This window comes from Oxyura jamaicensis, chromosome 11 (genome assembly GCF_011077185.1).
Source record: "Oxyura jamaicensis isolate SHBP4307 breed ruddy duck chromosome 11, BPBGC_Ojam_1.0, whole genome shotgun sequence".
In the NCBI taxonomy this organism is placed as follows: Eukaryota; Metazoa; Chordata; class Aves; order Anseriformes; family Anatidae; genus Oxyura; species Oxyura jamaicensis.
Window position 1 is genome coordinate 1,202,763 of NC_048903.1, and position 12,622 is coordinate 1,215,384.

The following is a 12,622-nucleotide window of genomic DNA, read 5'->3' on the forward strand; positions in this document are numbered from 1 at the left end:
ATGCCACCTGCCCCTGCCCAGTATCATCTACCCCTGTCCTGTGCCACCTGCCCCTGCCCCATGTCATCTGCCCCCATCCTGTGCTACCTGCCCCTGCCCTGTGCTACTTGACCCTGTTCTTTATCACCTACCACTGTCCTGTGCCACCTGCCCTCGTCCTGTGTCACCTGCCCCTGCCTCATGTTACCTACCCCTGGCCAGTGCCACCTAGCCCTGCCCCATGTCACCTGCCCTTGTCCTATGTCACCTGCCCCATGTCACCTAGCCCTGCCCCATCACTTACCCCTGCCTATGCCACCTACCCTTGTCATCACACCTGCCCTCTGCCACCTACCCTTGGCCAGTGCCACCTCCCCCTGTCCTATGTCACCTGCCTCTGCCCCACATCACCTAGCCCTGCCCTGTGCCACCAGCTGTGTGCCCTGTGTCACCTAGCCCTGCTCTGTCACCTCCCCCCTACCCCTCCCTGCATCCCTGCCCCGTGTCCCCGTGCCGTGTCACTAACAGGTTGGTGGCAGGGCAGGGGGCTTGGCCACTGCCAGCACCACGGGAGGCACAATGCCAGCGGCCAAGTGTCACCTGCAACCCCCAGACACAAAACCTGCCCCCTGTGCCCGCTTGGAGGAAGAAGCGAGGAGTTTTACCAGGAGCAATCAGTTTTATTCCACAAAGTCCCCCCGTGGGGACATGCAGGACCTGGCCCCCAGGCTTTGCCCGCCCTGCCGGGGGGGTTGGGGTGAGGGGGGAGCACTCCCCGCTCCTTGTCCCCAGCTCCCCGGGTGGCAGGGACATTCCCCACGCCAGGCAGCATCCCCTGGCTTCTGTCACCGCTGGCCGGTGGGGAGCCGTCGTCATGGCTACGGGGGGGAAATGACAATTCACATCCCGAAGGCTCGGGCGATGATGGACGTGCTTAATTAATGACGAGGATGGACGTGCTTAATTAATGAGAAGGACGCAGGGCAGTGCAGGCGGGCAGGGGGCAGGGGCTGCGCGTCCCATGGGTGCCCCTAGGGTGTGCGGGGAGGCAAGGGGCTCCCCCGAGGGGCTGAGGCTTTTGGGACTGGGCTTGGGGCCTCGGTGCCATGAACGCAGCTCCGAGCCTGGTGGTGCTGGGGCAAGATGCAGGCACAGGAGGGGAGATGCTGTGCCAGCATCCGTCGGGATGGATCCATGCCGGGATGCTGAGAGCAGCCTCAGAATGGGCACAGAGGCACCAAGAGGTGCCTTCGGTATTCATTTTACAGTTTCTGCATCCCCCAAACCTTCCTTTTCCCTTTGGATTTTTCTCTCTACCCCCTTGCTTTTCCTTCCTCCTCCCTTCAAAGTTTTGCCACCGAGAGAGGCGAGAGGATGGGGACAAGAGCATCAAGTCCTTGTCAAGACCTACGTTTTGGGGAAAAATATACCAGAGCCCCCTTAGTTCAAATGCAGATTTTTGGTAAAGAGAAACATCTGAAGGAGTTTTGATAACTTGAAGGCAAAGCTCACATGCAGGTGCCGAGCAAGGACAAGCTTTATTTCCTCCCTGTTTCCTCCCCACGTACCGTCCCCGACTCGCACTGTTGCAGCCCAGCCTTCTGAAACTCATCAGCCATGAGGATGGTTGGACCCCAAACCCCCCCATTAACCCCATACACCCCTCCCTCCCCCAAAGCACGACTTCCGAAGCACCCAAGGCAGCGACCCACTCATCCCTCACAGCGCCAGAAGCCTGGATGCCCACGGGTCGGGCTCCCCAAGTCACCCTTGGGTGCAAGAAGAGCCCCAGGTGTCAGCGGGCTCCGGTGCTATTTCAATAATATTTCTATGGAATGATTTGGCAAAAAGAGTTAGGCATGGTGTAGATTTTCGGATGAAACCCCAGGCTGTAGCCACGCACAGGGTTTCACCCCAAAAGCCCCTTCTGGAGGAGCTGAGGGCTCTGCCTGGGCAGAGGAGAGCACCCAGCCGCCCCCAGGCCGGGAAGGGCCAGCACCACGCAGGATTTCGGAAGTTATCTGCCCTCCCTCTGCCCCGTGACAAGCACACGCTGGAACAAGCCCGAAGAGGGAGCGGGTGGAGCTGGCTCCTCGCTCACACGAGCCAGTTCTCGTGTCTCGCTGCTGCTAGGCCTGAAAGGGCCTCGGCTTTTAGAGGGGCTGGAGTCTCCTTCCTGCGGCGCGTTGTCACCAGGACTGGTCCCTGGGGAGCTGCGAGGCGGATGGGACGAGATCCTGGCTCAGAGGGCACCTCCAAGGGCAAGGAGAGGCTGATAGAGCGACCCAGCCATCAGGATGCCACCCTGCATCCCTAACAGCACGGCGCTCAGCACCCGAAATCGCAGCGTGAGGGGCTCCAAGCCCACCGGACCAGCTCGGCCAGCCACAGCACCCATCCGCGTCCCAACCGAAGAGGTGTCCCAGCAGGACGAGCCTGCCCCGGGGGGCTGGCAGCAGCCACAGCAGACTGGAAGCTCCCCACGCCCAGCTGGGTGCCTTCGGTTCACGCCGCTGTGTCAGCCGCGAGCAGCTCTGACAGCGACGGGCTTCGTGGAGAGCTCCAGGATAAATGAATGGAGAAGGTTCCCTGATAATTACAGCCGCTGTTTCACAGCCAGCTGCAGCCGCTGCTCGGCTCGGCCTTGGGGGAATAACGAGCAGTGCTTCGTTAGGGCGAATATCCACCCTTCCCTGGCAGACCAGCAGCATGCTGGTAAAAGGGGACGGCCTCTTGCCTGTCCGGTGCTCTCTGCTACGTTCATTTTCTTCATAAAATAGGACCAGGAGAACCAAACTGGTGCCCATTCCCCCGTAATTCCTGCTGTAATGTCACCTCAGCCAGCACCACGAACCACCGGAGCTGCAGGAGCACAAATGTGGGGTGAAGCTGGCTCAGATGGTGACCTCTCCATCCCGGGACACCAAAACCCAGCCTGGAGGGTGCAGGGAGCTGGGGGCAGGCAGCGAACGGCCACGGAGCCGGGCAGTGAGCCGAGGGCGTCCCGGGGTGCAGAGACCACAACCACCCCTTGGAGTGCACAGGGGTGCCCTGGTTTGCTCGGCATCGCTTACTCCACACTCATCTCACCTGCAGACTGCCCCGTTTTTTGTACCCAGATCCTCATCCAAAACTCAGCCTGTCTGTGGGCTTCCCGTGGCTTTGGAGCAGGCCCTAGCCAGGCACCCCCAGCAGCCGCCGAGCCCCGTGCCCGTCTCTCCAGCTCGCTCCCGGCTCGGTGCAACGGGAGGGACCTGGAGCATGGGCAGCAGCCCCACAGAGCCTGTAGTGCCAAGGGACACACGGCTCTGGGGATCTGCCAGGGGTGGCTGGGGGCTGTTTGGTGCCAGAACGCTGCTGTGGCCTTCCCTGGCCCTGGGGCCACCACGGCAAGTATTCGAAGCAAACCCCGGCTGAAGCACGGGGACAAGATCCCCGGGCTGTTCACAGCCACGACAGCAGGAGGGGACAATCTCACCCCAGCACTCGCTGGCGTCCACGTGCTGTCATCCGAAGGTAAACGGCTGGGGTCGGGGGGATCAGGGGCTCTCCCCCAGGCGGGCGGCGAGGCGCGCCACCAGCCTGTGCAGGGCTTCAGCCCGCGCCGCCGAGACGCGCAGCACGGCCTCGTGGCTGGCCTCCTCTGGGCTTCCGGAGCTCGTCGCTGCTCTGTTGGTGATGAGGGACAGCCCGAGGACGCGCAGGCCACAGTGCCTGGCGACGATGACTTCTGGGACAGTGCTCATGCCTACGGTAGTGGAGGAGAGGACCGGGATAAGTCAGAAGGGTCAGGACTGGCACCAAAGCAAGCTCTCCCCAAGGCTCCCGGCCATGGCTCTGTCTCATTCCCCTGCAGCTCTCTGGCTCTGACAGCTGAAGGCTGCAGCACTGCTGGGCTCTGGGTGCCCACGGGCTCCCTGCCTCTCCCCAGGGTGCATCAGGCTGCTCGCAGCCCTAAGAGGAGCACTGATGTGCTGTGTCATTCATTTGGTTCTCAAAAGGATATCACAAAGAAAAACTGCTGTGGGCAGCTGAGCTCCCTTCCTCACATACAGCAGAGCTGCAACTGTTGAGGAACAGCCCTCCACGAGCTGTTTCAATGACCCAGGACCTCCCGAGTCACAGCCTGGAGGAACCTGGGGACCCTAACGCTTACCTTCCTCGTGCACAGGCAGGAAGGTTTCCACATCTGCCCTCCCTAAACCGCCCAAGCTCCCGTGGAGGACTTCTCTGTATGGAAGGGGCACAGAGCAAAGAGCACCACAATGTTAAAACTAACAGAAAAGCGCTGTTTGTGACTGGGTCCCACCGAAGCAGAGCCACTTGAGTGTGGGAGATTTGTTGTTTGGGAAACAGGCAGAAGGTTGTGCTGGGCCCCTCGTCCTGGGCAGCCCAAAGCACACAGAGCTATTCTGCAGAGCCATCCATGAGATGCACTAAGCAAGCAGGAATACATTTCTCTAGGCCTAGGAGACTTGGATGGAGACTGAAACACTGGCAAGAGTCATCCCTGGGCAGAACAAGTTGATCCCACAAGACCAGGCCACGTCGCTTACCCACAGCATCTGCCCCCAGGGCCTGCAGCAGGCGGCTCTCGGCGACAGTTTCGTAGGAGGGACCAGCCAGCATGCAGTACACCCCTTCATGGACGAAGCTCTGGAAGCCCAGCTCCTGCGCGCTCTCCATCGCCAGGCCGAGCAGATCTGGGTCATAAGCGTCGGACATGCAGGGAAACCTCACGCCAAGCCTGCAGGGCAGGAGAGGGCACAGCCAGGCTGGCATCGCTGCCACTCCTGCCAGCTCTGACCCCCTGAAGCCCTCCGCATGCCTTTTGGAAGGTCTGACTTCACGTCTGGTTTTTGTTCCTGGCACAGCAGGATCACACCTGGGGAGAGGAGCAGGTGTAGGAGCTCCACAGCCACATTTAACTTTCATCCTGTGCTTCGAGGCTGGGTTTCCTACTTGCTCTGGATCTTAAGACAGCAGCTCAGTCCTCCTGAGTTATCCCAGTCCTGCTCCTGCCTGAATCCTACGACTGAGTCACACACACCAGCAGCAGATAGCAAGGGCTGGTGCACTGCTGCTAGCTGGAAACCAGCTCCCAGCCGCGTTCCCCAGCTCAGTTCAGCTGGGTGGATCCGGTCCCTCGCCCAGGCTACTAAAGCTCTGGCAGGCTTTCATGTTCCTCCAGTTGAATGCTTAGGGCAGTCGGTGGCTTATTTTGTGCTCACAAGCCCTAAAACGTTATAAACAAACAACTTTCCTATCTGCTCTAAGGGAATAAGTATTCATCAGCATGAAAATTGCTTCCTTCCTGAAGGACACCGAGCAATGCCAAGGCCGGTCTCTAATTTACTAAATCAAACCCCGACATTCTTGCCTGTATTCCCTTTCCACATCACTTTGTTGCCTCCAGTTTTTCTGTTGTGCTCAGATAAACCCTTCCTGGTGGCTGAGTTGGATTGGCTTTTAGAAGGGGTTTGCTCTTACAAATCAGCTTGCAAAGTATTTCAGGACCCTTTGCCCATTCTGACACCTCGGCCAGCACCACAGAAGCCCCCAGGCGCTGCAGCCTGCACCGGGAAGGTGCCTCTGGGGGCTCTGAGACAGCTCTGCTGCCTTTGAACACTGTCCAGACGAAGTTGTTGTTTGGTTGGTACTTTTCCTCCTGCTCCTGAGCAATTTATGCAAGCCCAGGGAGCTGCAAGCACTCCTCCACGTGGCTTCTTTGCTTTTGGTCATTTTTCCTCCAACCCCCAGCAACACCTCTGGAGACATTCGGATGTTCTGCTTTAGATGGGCACTGTCCTAGGCTAGAAGAGGCCATCGAGCCCAACCTCCTGCCCAAGGCAGCTATGTGCAGTGACAGCAGCAGCCCAGCGGTGAGGACGTGTTACTGGCCCCCGTGCTCAGCCCGCAGGGAGGATCCTGCGCACCCAGCACTGGATCCCTCTGCCCCAGCTCACGGCTCCCACATCTGGAGGCCTCCAGGGAGGCTGCCAGGACAACCACCTCCCACCAGGCTGCTGCCTGCAGGGGAGCCGTGATGCTAACGAAGGCTCCCCAGTTTAATGAGCTGCTTACACGGGTGGCGTTGGTTCCCCTGGGGGGAGCTGGGTCCAACCTCCACCTCCAGGCATTCATCAGCGGGCAAAACCAGCAGCCTGAGGCTGGGGTAGGAAAGGATTCGCTGGCAGCATGGGGCTGAGGGCTTAGCCAGGGACTAGGAAAGATGCAATTAGCTGTACGACTGCTTGAACTCCAGGGTGGGCCAGGAGGAAATGAAATGGGACAGGAGCTGAGCTGCAAGTCCACCAACATCCCACCCTCTCTTTCTGCTCGCCTTGCCCCATTACGGGAAGAGGAGGACTTCTTACCTCTCATCGTTTGGCCCACGCAGCGGGTTCTGCCCTCCCAAGCCAAACATGCTGATGTGGTCTCTGATGAACATGATGTCCCCCACCTGGAAGTGGTGGTTCAGCCCCCCGGCAGCATTTGTGGTAATCAAGACCTCCACCCCCAGGAGAGAGAAGACCCTGATGGGAAAGGTGACCTGCAGGGACCAAAGGCATACGTACGGTGAAGACCACGAGGCTCAGCTCAGGTGTTTGGAAATTTTTGGTATTCCAGGAACACGGTGCAAGGTTGGGCTTCGCATAGGTGGGATTGCTAGATCAACTGAGAAGATGCAAGAATGCTAAGAAGAAAGAATTCAGAGCAGACCGCTAGTGAAATCAAAGCTAAAACAGGCATTAAGTAGCTGGGCAGTTGTCCCTGTTCAATTACAAATAGCAGCAGAAAAAGACAGCTGTGACCATCGGCATTAAGAGCGTAGGAAGGATGGAGAGAAACGAGACAGCACAGAGGGTTTGAACCAGCCTGCAGTGCCCTTCCTGGGGAGAAGGAGGGTTTGTAGGCAGCTCTCGCTGTGCAGAAAGAGGCCTCCGTGAGCCCACAGGGAGACAAACCAACCCTTTTCTCCAATTTTAAATCCCCCCTAATTTAAATAAAAATACTTTTAAAGTTTTTAAACATATTAAAAGCTAATTCTGAAATGAATACCATTAAAATTCAGGCCCACATTTATTACAGTTGCACTCAGGTCAAATAAATGCAGCACAAAAAGAATATGCAGATAATTTTTCCTCGCTGGCAAGGTCTTGCAGAGATCAAACCACTGCTGATTGGAGAAACTACTTATGCACATGGACCTGGAGCTTAATTGATACACCAGCTTCTTTACGGCAACGATGCATTTTGCAGAAGTACAGAGAGTGCCTTCTTCATTTTGGCTCATTCACACTAGTCTGCATCAGAAACCTGCTTATTGGGAGATAAAGAACTCCTGGGAACTGAAAAAAATAAAAAAGTTTTCTTTTGAGGAGTAAGGAAAGAACTGGAGAGATAGCTGCTGCTTCTAAAATGCTAAGGAAACTGTGAGCAGAAATGATTTCCTAACTATGGACATTAGCAAATGAGTTAATTTTAATAGACAAACACGTTTTGATAACCTAGTTGAGGATCAAGTACATTAAAATAGTTTTGTTCTATAAAAACTAAGTGTTGCCAACCAAACGCAAACTGACCTTGGCCACAAGAAAAACCTCAAACCCAACGAAATAAGAGAGAACCCATTAAACTATCAGCCAGTAAGTGATATTTGGGTTTCCTAACAGAAATCTGCATAGGGGCACAGTAGGCAACATGAATAGTTGGGAACTCCCATAGCTCCATGTGTGAGCTGGGAGACTACACCAAATTATACCAGCCAACGAGTTCTGTCTATGGGGAAAAAAAGCCTGAAACTATACAAACGTGAAAAGACAAAAGTAGATTATTCCTATTAATCTGAATGTCCTGGCTGCTGCTTCAAACCATGACTGAACTGACCGAGTGGAGCCACCTGAATTAACCTGCCTCGCACTGTACGTGGCGTTGTGGCTACCAAACACCAACTCCACTCGGAGGAAGCTCTCACTTTCAATTCCCTATTTTATTTTATTCTGGGGGGAGAAATCCATTTGTACGCTCAGTGCCGGAGCTACCCTCCTGCAGCTAAGCGGTGGCTTTCACCTCTTTGCAAGGACCTCTTTGGCTGCAGGAAGGATTTGCTTGAGGACTCACCGTGCTGCCGGAGTACCCTTCGTAGGCGTGGAAGCGCCCCTGCATGCACACGCACGGCTGCCCGCTCAGCTCCCCGAACACCAGCCTGCCCGCGTGCCCTGCGACTGGAAGGGAACCGTGTCACTGTGGGCACTGGGCTCGGGGTCTCCGGTTCTGGAGGGATTTTTTGGCTGACTATGGGTCACAGCAGGGCCAAGCGCTGCAGAGCTGGCAGCTGGAAGGTGAATACCAATGGCAAAGGACAAAACCATGCAGGTTTTGGTTTGGTTTGGGGTTTTGTGAAATCTTCCTGGTGCTCGTCCTACCGCTCAGCCTGATGAGACCACTGCTCCTGGAGCACGCCACCAGAAGGAGCCCTGGCAGTGTGAGGAGCTGGTGTTGGTGCATCTGAGATACTGCTCACTGGCAGGTGGACCAAGAGCACAGCATTTCTCATTGGGGCCTACAGAGTCATGAGATGCTCAGAACAAGCAGCCAGGCGTGAACTTGCACTGACAGCCTGCAGCTGATATTGCCATTTCTTGAGTTTCCTTCTATCTAAGAAGGCTTTTCTTTTGGTTATAGAATCATGGAAATCTTTAGGTTGGAAAAGGCCATCAAAATCACCAAGTCCACCCATCAGCCGAGTCCCACCACTAAACCATGTCCCTTAGTGCTTCATCCACATGTCCCTGAAACACATCAGGAATGGGGACAGTACCACTGCCCTGGGCAACCCATTCCAATGCTTGACCACCCTCTCCACGAAGAAAATCTTCCTGACATCCAATTAAACCTCCCCTGGTCAAACTAGAGGCCATTAATGAACAGGAACTCTTCCTTGGTGATAGCACAGTTTAGTTACAGCTATCACACGAAGGTGTGGTGCCTGGCGTGGGACAAGGGCTCGTGGATGTTACTGAAACTGGAGTCACGATGCAGCTCTGTGAGCGCACATTTCCCCACCGAGGGACCCTTTGTGCCCAAAGCCAAGAGCAGAGGGAAGGGCTGGGTGTTGGTTTGAGTTGTCTACGTCTCTCCTGCTGCTGCTGGATGGGTTGCTGATGCCCGGGTTCATGCCCACCTGTGCTCTGTGGGAAGTGGGGGATGTCCTCGTACGGAAAGACTGCCTTCTTGCCTAGCACGTCAGCCAGATCTCCCAGCCCGGACCCACAGATGATCGCTGTCTTCGGGCGCTGAGCAATGCGGGCTCGTAACCAATCTGCTGTTTCCTTGCACACCTCGTAGCTGTTCCTGCAGAAGGAGAAGAGGTCAGCGAACCTGTCAGCCCATCCGAAGAACAAATTTCAAAAGATAACAGTCCTGAAAAGGTGCAAAGGAAAAAAAATCATCAAGACTAAAATGGTAGGAGCTTCACTGCTATTATGGAAGATGTTTCTCTATAGCAAACACTTAATCTCATATTTTACCCCAGGCCACTGGCAAATCATCTGAATCCTCTCTGCCAGTTTTATTCTGAAGCGGAAACTGGCTGATGATACCTATATAACACAAATGTCACAAGGCATTACGGTTCCTCCTTCTGATGTGTTCTGGTCTCTCCCGAGTCAGTGAAGGAATGGAAAAGCACAGTTGGTCTGAAAAATTACACCCTATGTGTGTGCATGGGGATGTCCAACCAGTGATGGGGAAGTACAAGAGGAGACAGGTCGAGGGGCAAGCACCATCTGCAGAGGTGGGGAACCCAAGCTCCAGAAGCCTTGGGTGCCATCAGCTCCCAGGGCTTCCTTCCAGAACTGGCCGTGCTTCTCAGACATCCACCTGCTCCGTACCTGGTGGTTTCACTCGAGGATGCTGAACGTGGATCTCTTGTTCACCCTTCCCATTGGGTTACACCTAGGCAGGAGGCCCAATGACACAAGCCTACTTGAAACCAGAAATTAAGCCCAGGAATTTGGGTTCCTGGGTTTATGTTGTCTGTTTTCAAGGGGGATGTTCAGATACTTTCCCAAAAAATGGGTCTTATCCAACGCTGAGACGCATTGCTGGAAGGTGGGATGGGAGAAGCTGGCATTGCATTGCCTGTTTTGTACCTGTCTCTGTAGGAGAGACGGCTTTGATATCCAGGCCTGGCTTCTATTCTTCAGTCCAGTATTCTTCAGATGCATTAGTCAGTTTTGAAATGCAATCAATAGAAGATTAATCCCATAATCCTGCTTAAAACAGGACAACAAAGGTACTTCCCAAAAGTCAATGGCAAGGTTGATTGGAAAGTCTCTTCAACAGCAAGGGTGCTGATAGCATTTCTTGGTAGTGACTTGGTCATTGCCCCGATGGGTGCAATTAGGGGCTGCGAACCAACACAGCTGGGGCATGAAAGGCTGCTCTGCCTATTGTGGGCTGCCAGGGCCAGGTACCACGACGATGAAGGTGATGTAAATTTGACCGAAGACACTGATAAGCAGTAACTTCATGATTTATTATTATTACTATTTTTTTAAACAGGTCTCTTGTTTCTAGTGACCTTGTTCGTGCTGCAATTCTGCTGCCTGCAGCCTTGGAGGGTGTGCAGAAAAGCTTTCACAGTGGTGCTGTGCGCCCCAGGAGGCCTCAGGCCACTGATGAACAGGACCTAGGTGTCAATGTGGACCCGGTTCATCTAACCGGAGCATCACATTCAAGCACAGGATCTCAATCTATCACTTTCTTCCTTCAGGCTGACGAGGCAGGTAGTTACTGCATGGGCATCTGCTGCGAGCTTTTTAATCTCCTAGCTGCCCAGCTGCTGCCGTGTGTCCTGCCTGGTGTCTGGTACAAACATGCTGCTAGTTAGGATCTGTGATGTCAAAAATACCTGAGTATCTCACAGATTAGCGATCCAGCAGGAAGAAACAACGTCCGTAGTCCTGAGTTAAAATGAAGAGTCATTTAGCTGAAATGTTTTTCAAAGGAGAAGTCTGGAAATGAGTGTATTTACCATAACCTGTTGTTGAATTTTCCAAGTGCACCCTAAGCTCTTAAAATTAGCAAAAGGTATCAAATTGACATTATTGAAGCCTACACTCATCTGACTGCATTGTCCCTTGCCCAGCTACAGCTGTCCCAGACAACAACTTTAAAAGTGCTTTGCATATATTACGGAAGGATGCCCCACACATTTCTGTTGAATTACTGTAACCCTTATCTAGAAAAGCTGTTGAACAACTGAAACCCTTAGAGGGAACCAAGAGAATTTCAATGCAGCTCCCAGGCTGATGAGGCACCTGTGGCAGATGAGAGAAATAATGAGGTCGCCAGCACCTGCTCTCTCACTGACAACCTGTCCCCAATCTCTTTCCCTTTTTGCATTTTTAAAGAAAGGTTCACGCGCCCTTGAAAAATAACATTTAAATAATGGACATTATTCCTAAAAGCCCCAAAAGCTCAGGACGGGATGACGCTGATCCAACAGCTGAAGACAACAGGATTGACTGAGCTGTACAGACTTTTGGGAGGGGGATTTTTTTTTTCCTTCTAGCGCTGTCCCTAGTGCTGAGCTCCGTGATGGCAAAATCCATTTGCTGTGCCCGCCTGCGAGGCTTTCTGCTGGGCTCCCGGGAATTTCCCGGGTGCCCAGCAGCAGGAGACCACGACCCGCGGGGCAGTGAATGCGGTGTTCAGCCCGCAAGTGCAGGAGCCCGAGGTCTGTGCGGGGTTTTTGGCAGCCTGAATGAGTCCGTGGAGCACAAAGCCCCCTGTAGCTGCTCCGCCTCCCACCACGCACACCTAATGATAGTGCTCAGCGGCATCGCTTTGGATTAAATCACAGGATCAGCTGAAAGCACAATCCCCTGCATTGTGAGCGCTGTCATCCGCTGGAGAGCCGCATCTGCTGCAGAGCACAGGGCTGCCACCGATGACAGATCCTTTATGGTACAAAACCCCCCGCTCCTTCTGCTCCTGGGTTGGCTGACAGCAAATCCGTGTAAAATGCAGCTGTGCCGCAACCAGAGATGGAGGATTATGTTTCAGAGGGGGGCACACGTCTGGGCGACCAGCGCCTCTGTCTCCGTTTCATGTTTGCACCTCCTGGCCACGACCTCTGCCAAGGTCACCTGCTGGCTGCCGAATTTCATAACGCCAGCACCTGATGCGGGCAGACGGCCAATTTCTCTCCGGTAACGAGATGTTTGCTCCCGAGCAGCCTCTGCCTGGCGGCAGGAAGGAGGAGAGGGAAGCAGGGCAAGGCAGCGCGGCGCAGCTCCCCCGTCCCCTTCCAGCCTCGCCGTCCCCGTTGCACGGCGCCTTACCTGTCCTCCTCCGCACAGGCCATCCTCCGCCCTGGCTACCCGAAAAGAAGGGGATGGCCGCTGGAAACGGAGCCGCAGCGGTTGGACAAGGGCAGAAAGGCCGAGGAGCAGACACCCACGGGATGCCCTCAGCTGGGTCCTGTGAGGCTCGGGTCCCCAGGGAGCCGGGGACATCGGCTGCTCTGCTCCCACCCTGTGACACCGAGCTCAGCGGAAAGCTCACGTGTGCACTTTTATAACGTGGGTGAAGCCTGGAGAAAGTTCACACGCAACTTTTCAGCAGCCTCTCG

The 12,622-nt window shown here is 54.8% G+C and overlaps 1 protein-coding gene across 1 annotated transcript; it reads right to left on the reverse strand.

The window, feature by feature from the left end:
- Positions 1-3,364: 3,364 nt before the first annotated feature.
- PNP (purine nucleoside phosphorylase) lies at positions 3,365-12,355 on the reverse strand. Its single transcript, XM_035337046.1, has 6 exons — positions 12,333-12,355; positions 9,167-9,375; positions 8,104-8,207; positions 6,357-6,532; positions 4,536-4,726; positions 3,365-3,727 (listed from the first exon to the last, which is right to left on the reverse strand). The coding sequence occupies exons 1-6, from the start codon at positions 12,353-12,355 to the stop codon at positions 3,519-3,521; spliced, it is 912 nt and encodes a 303-aa protein (XP_035192937.1). The 3' UTR covers positions 3,365-3,518.
- Between the last annotated feature and the right edge of the window lie 267 nt (positions 12,356-12,622).

Coding starts and splice junctions, on each gene's coding strand:
- PNP (XM_035337046.1), bottom strand. CDS start 12,355: ATGGCCTGTGCGGAGGAGGACAG. Junction 9,376..12,332: donor GCCTGTGCGGAGGAGGACAG/GTAAGGCGCCGT, acceptor TTTGTTCTTCGG/ATGGGCTGACAGGTTCGCTG. Junction 4,727..6,356: donor CGTGGGCCAAACGATGAGAG/GTAAGAAGTCCT, acceptor CCTGCCCTGCAG/GCTTGGCGTGAGGTTTCCCT.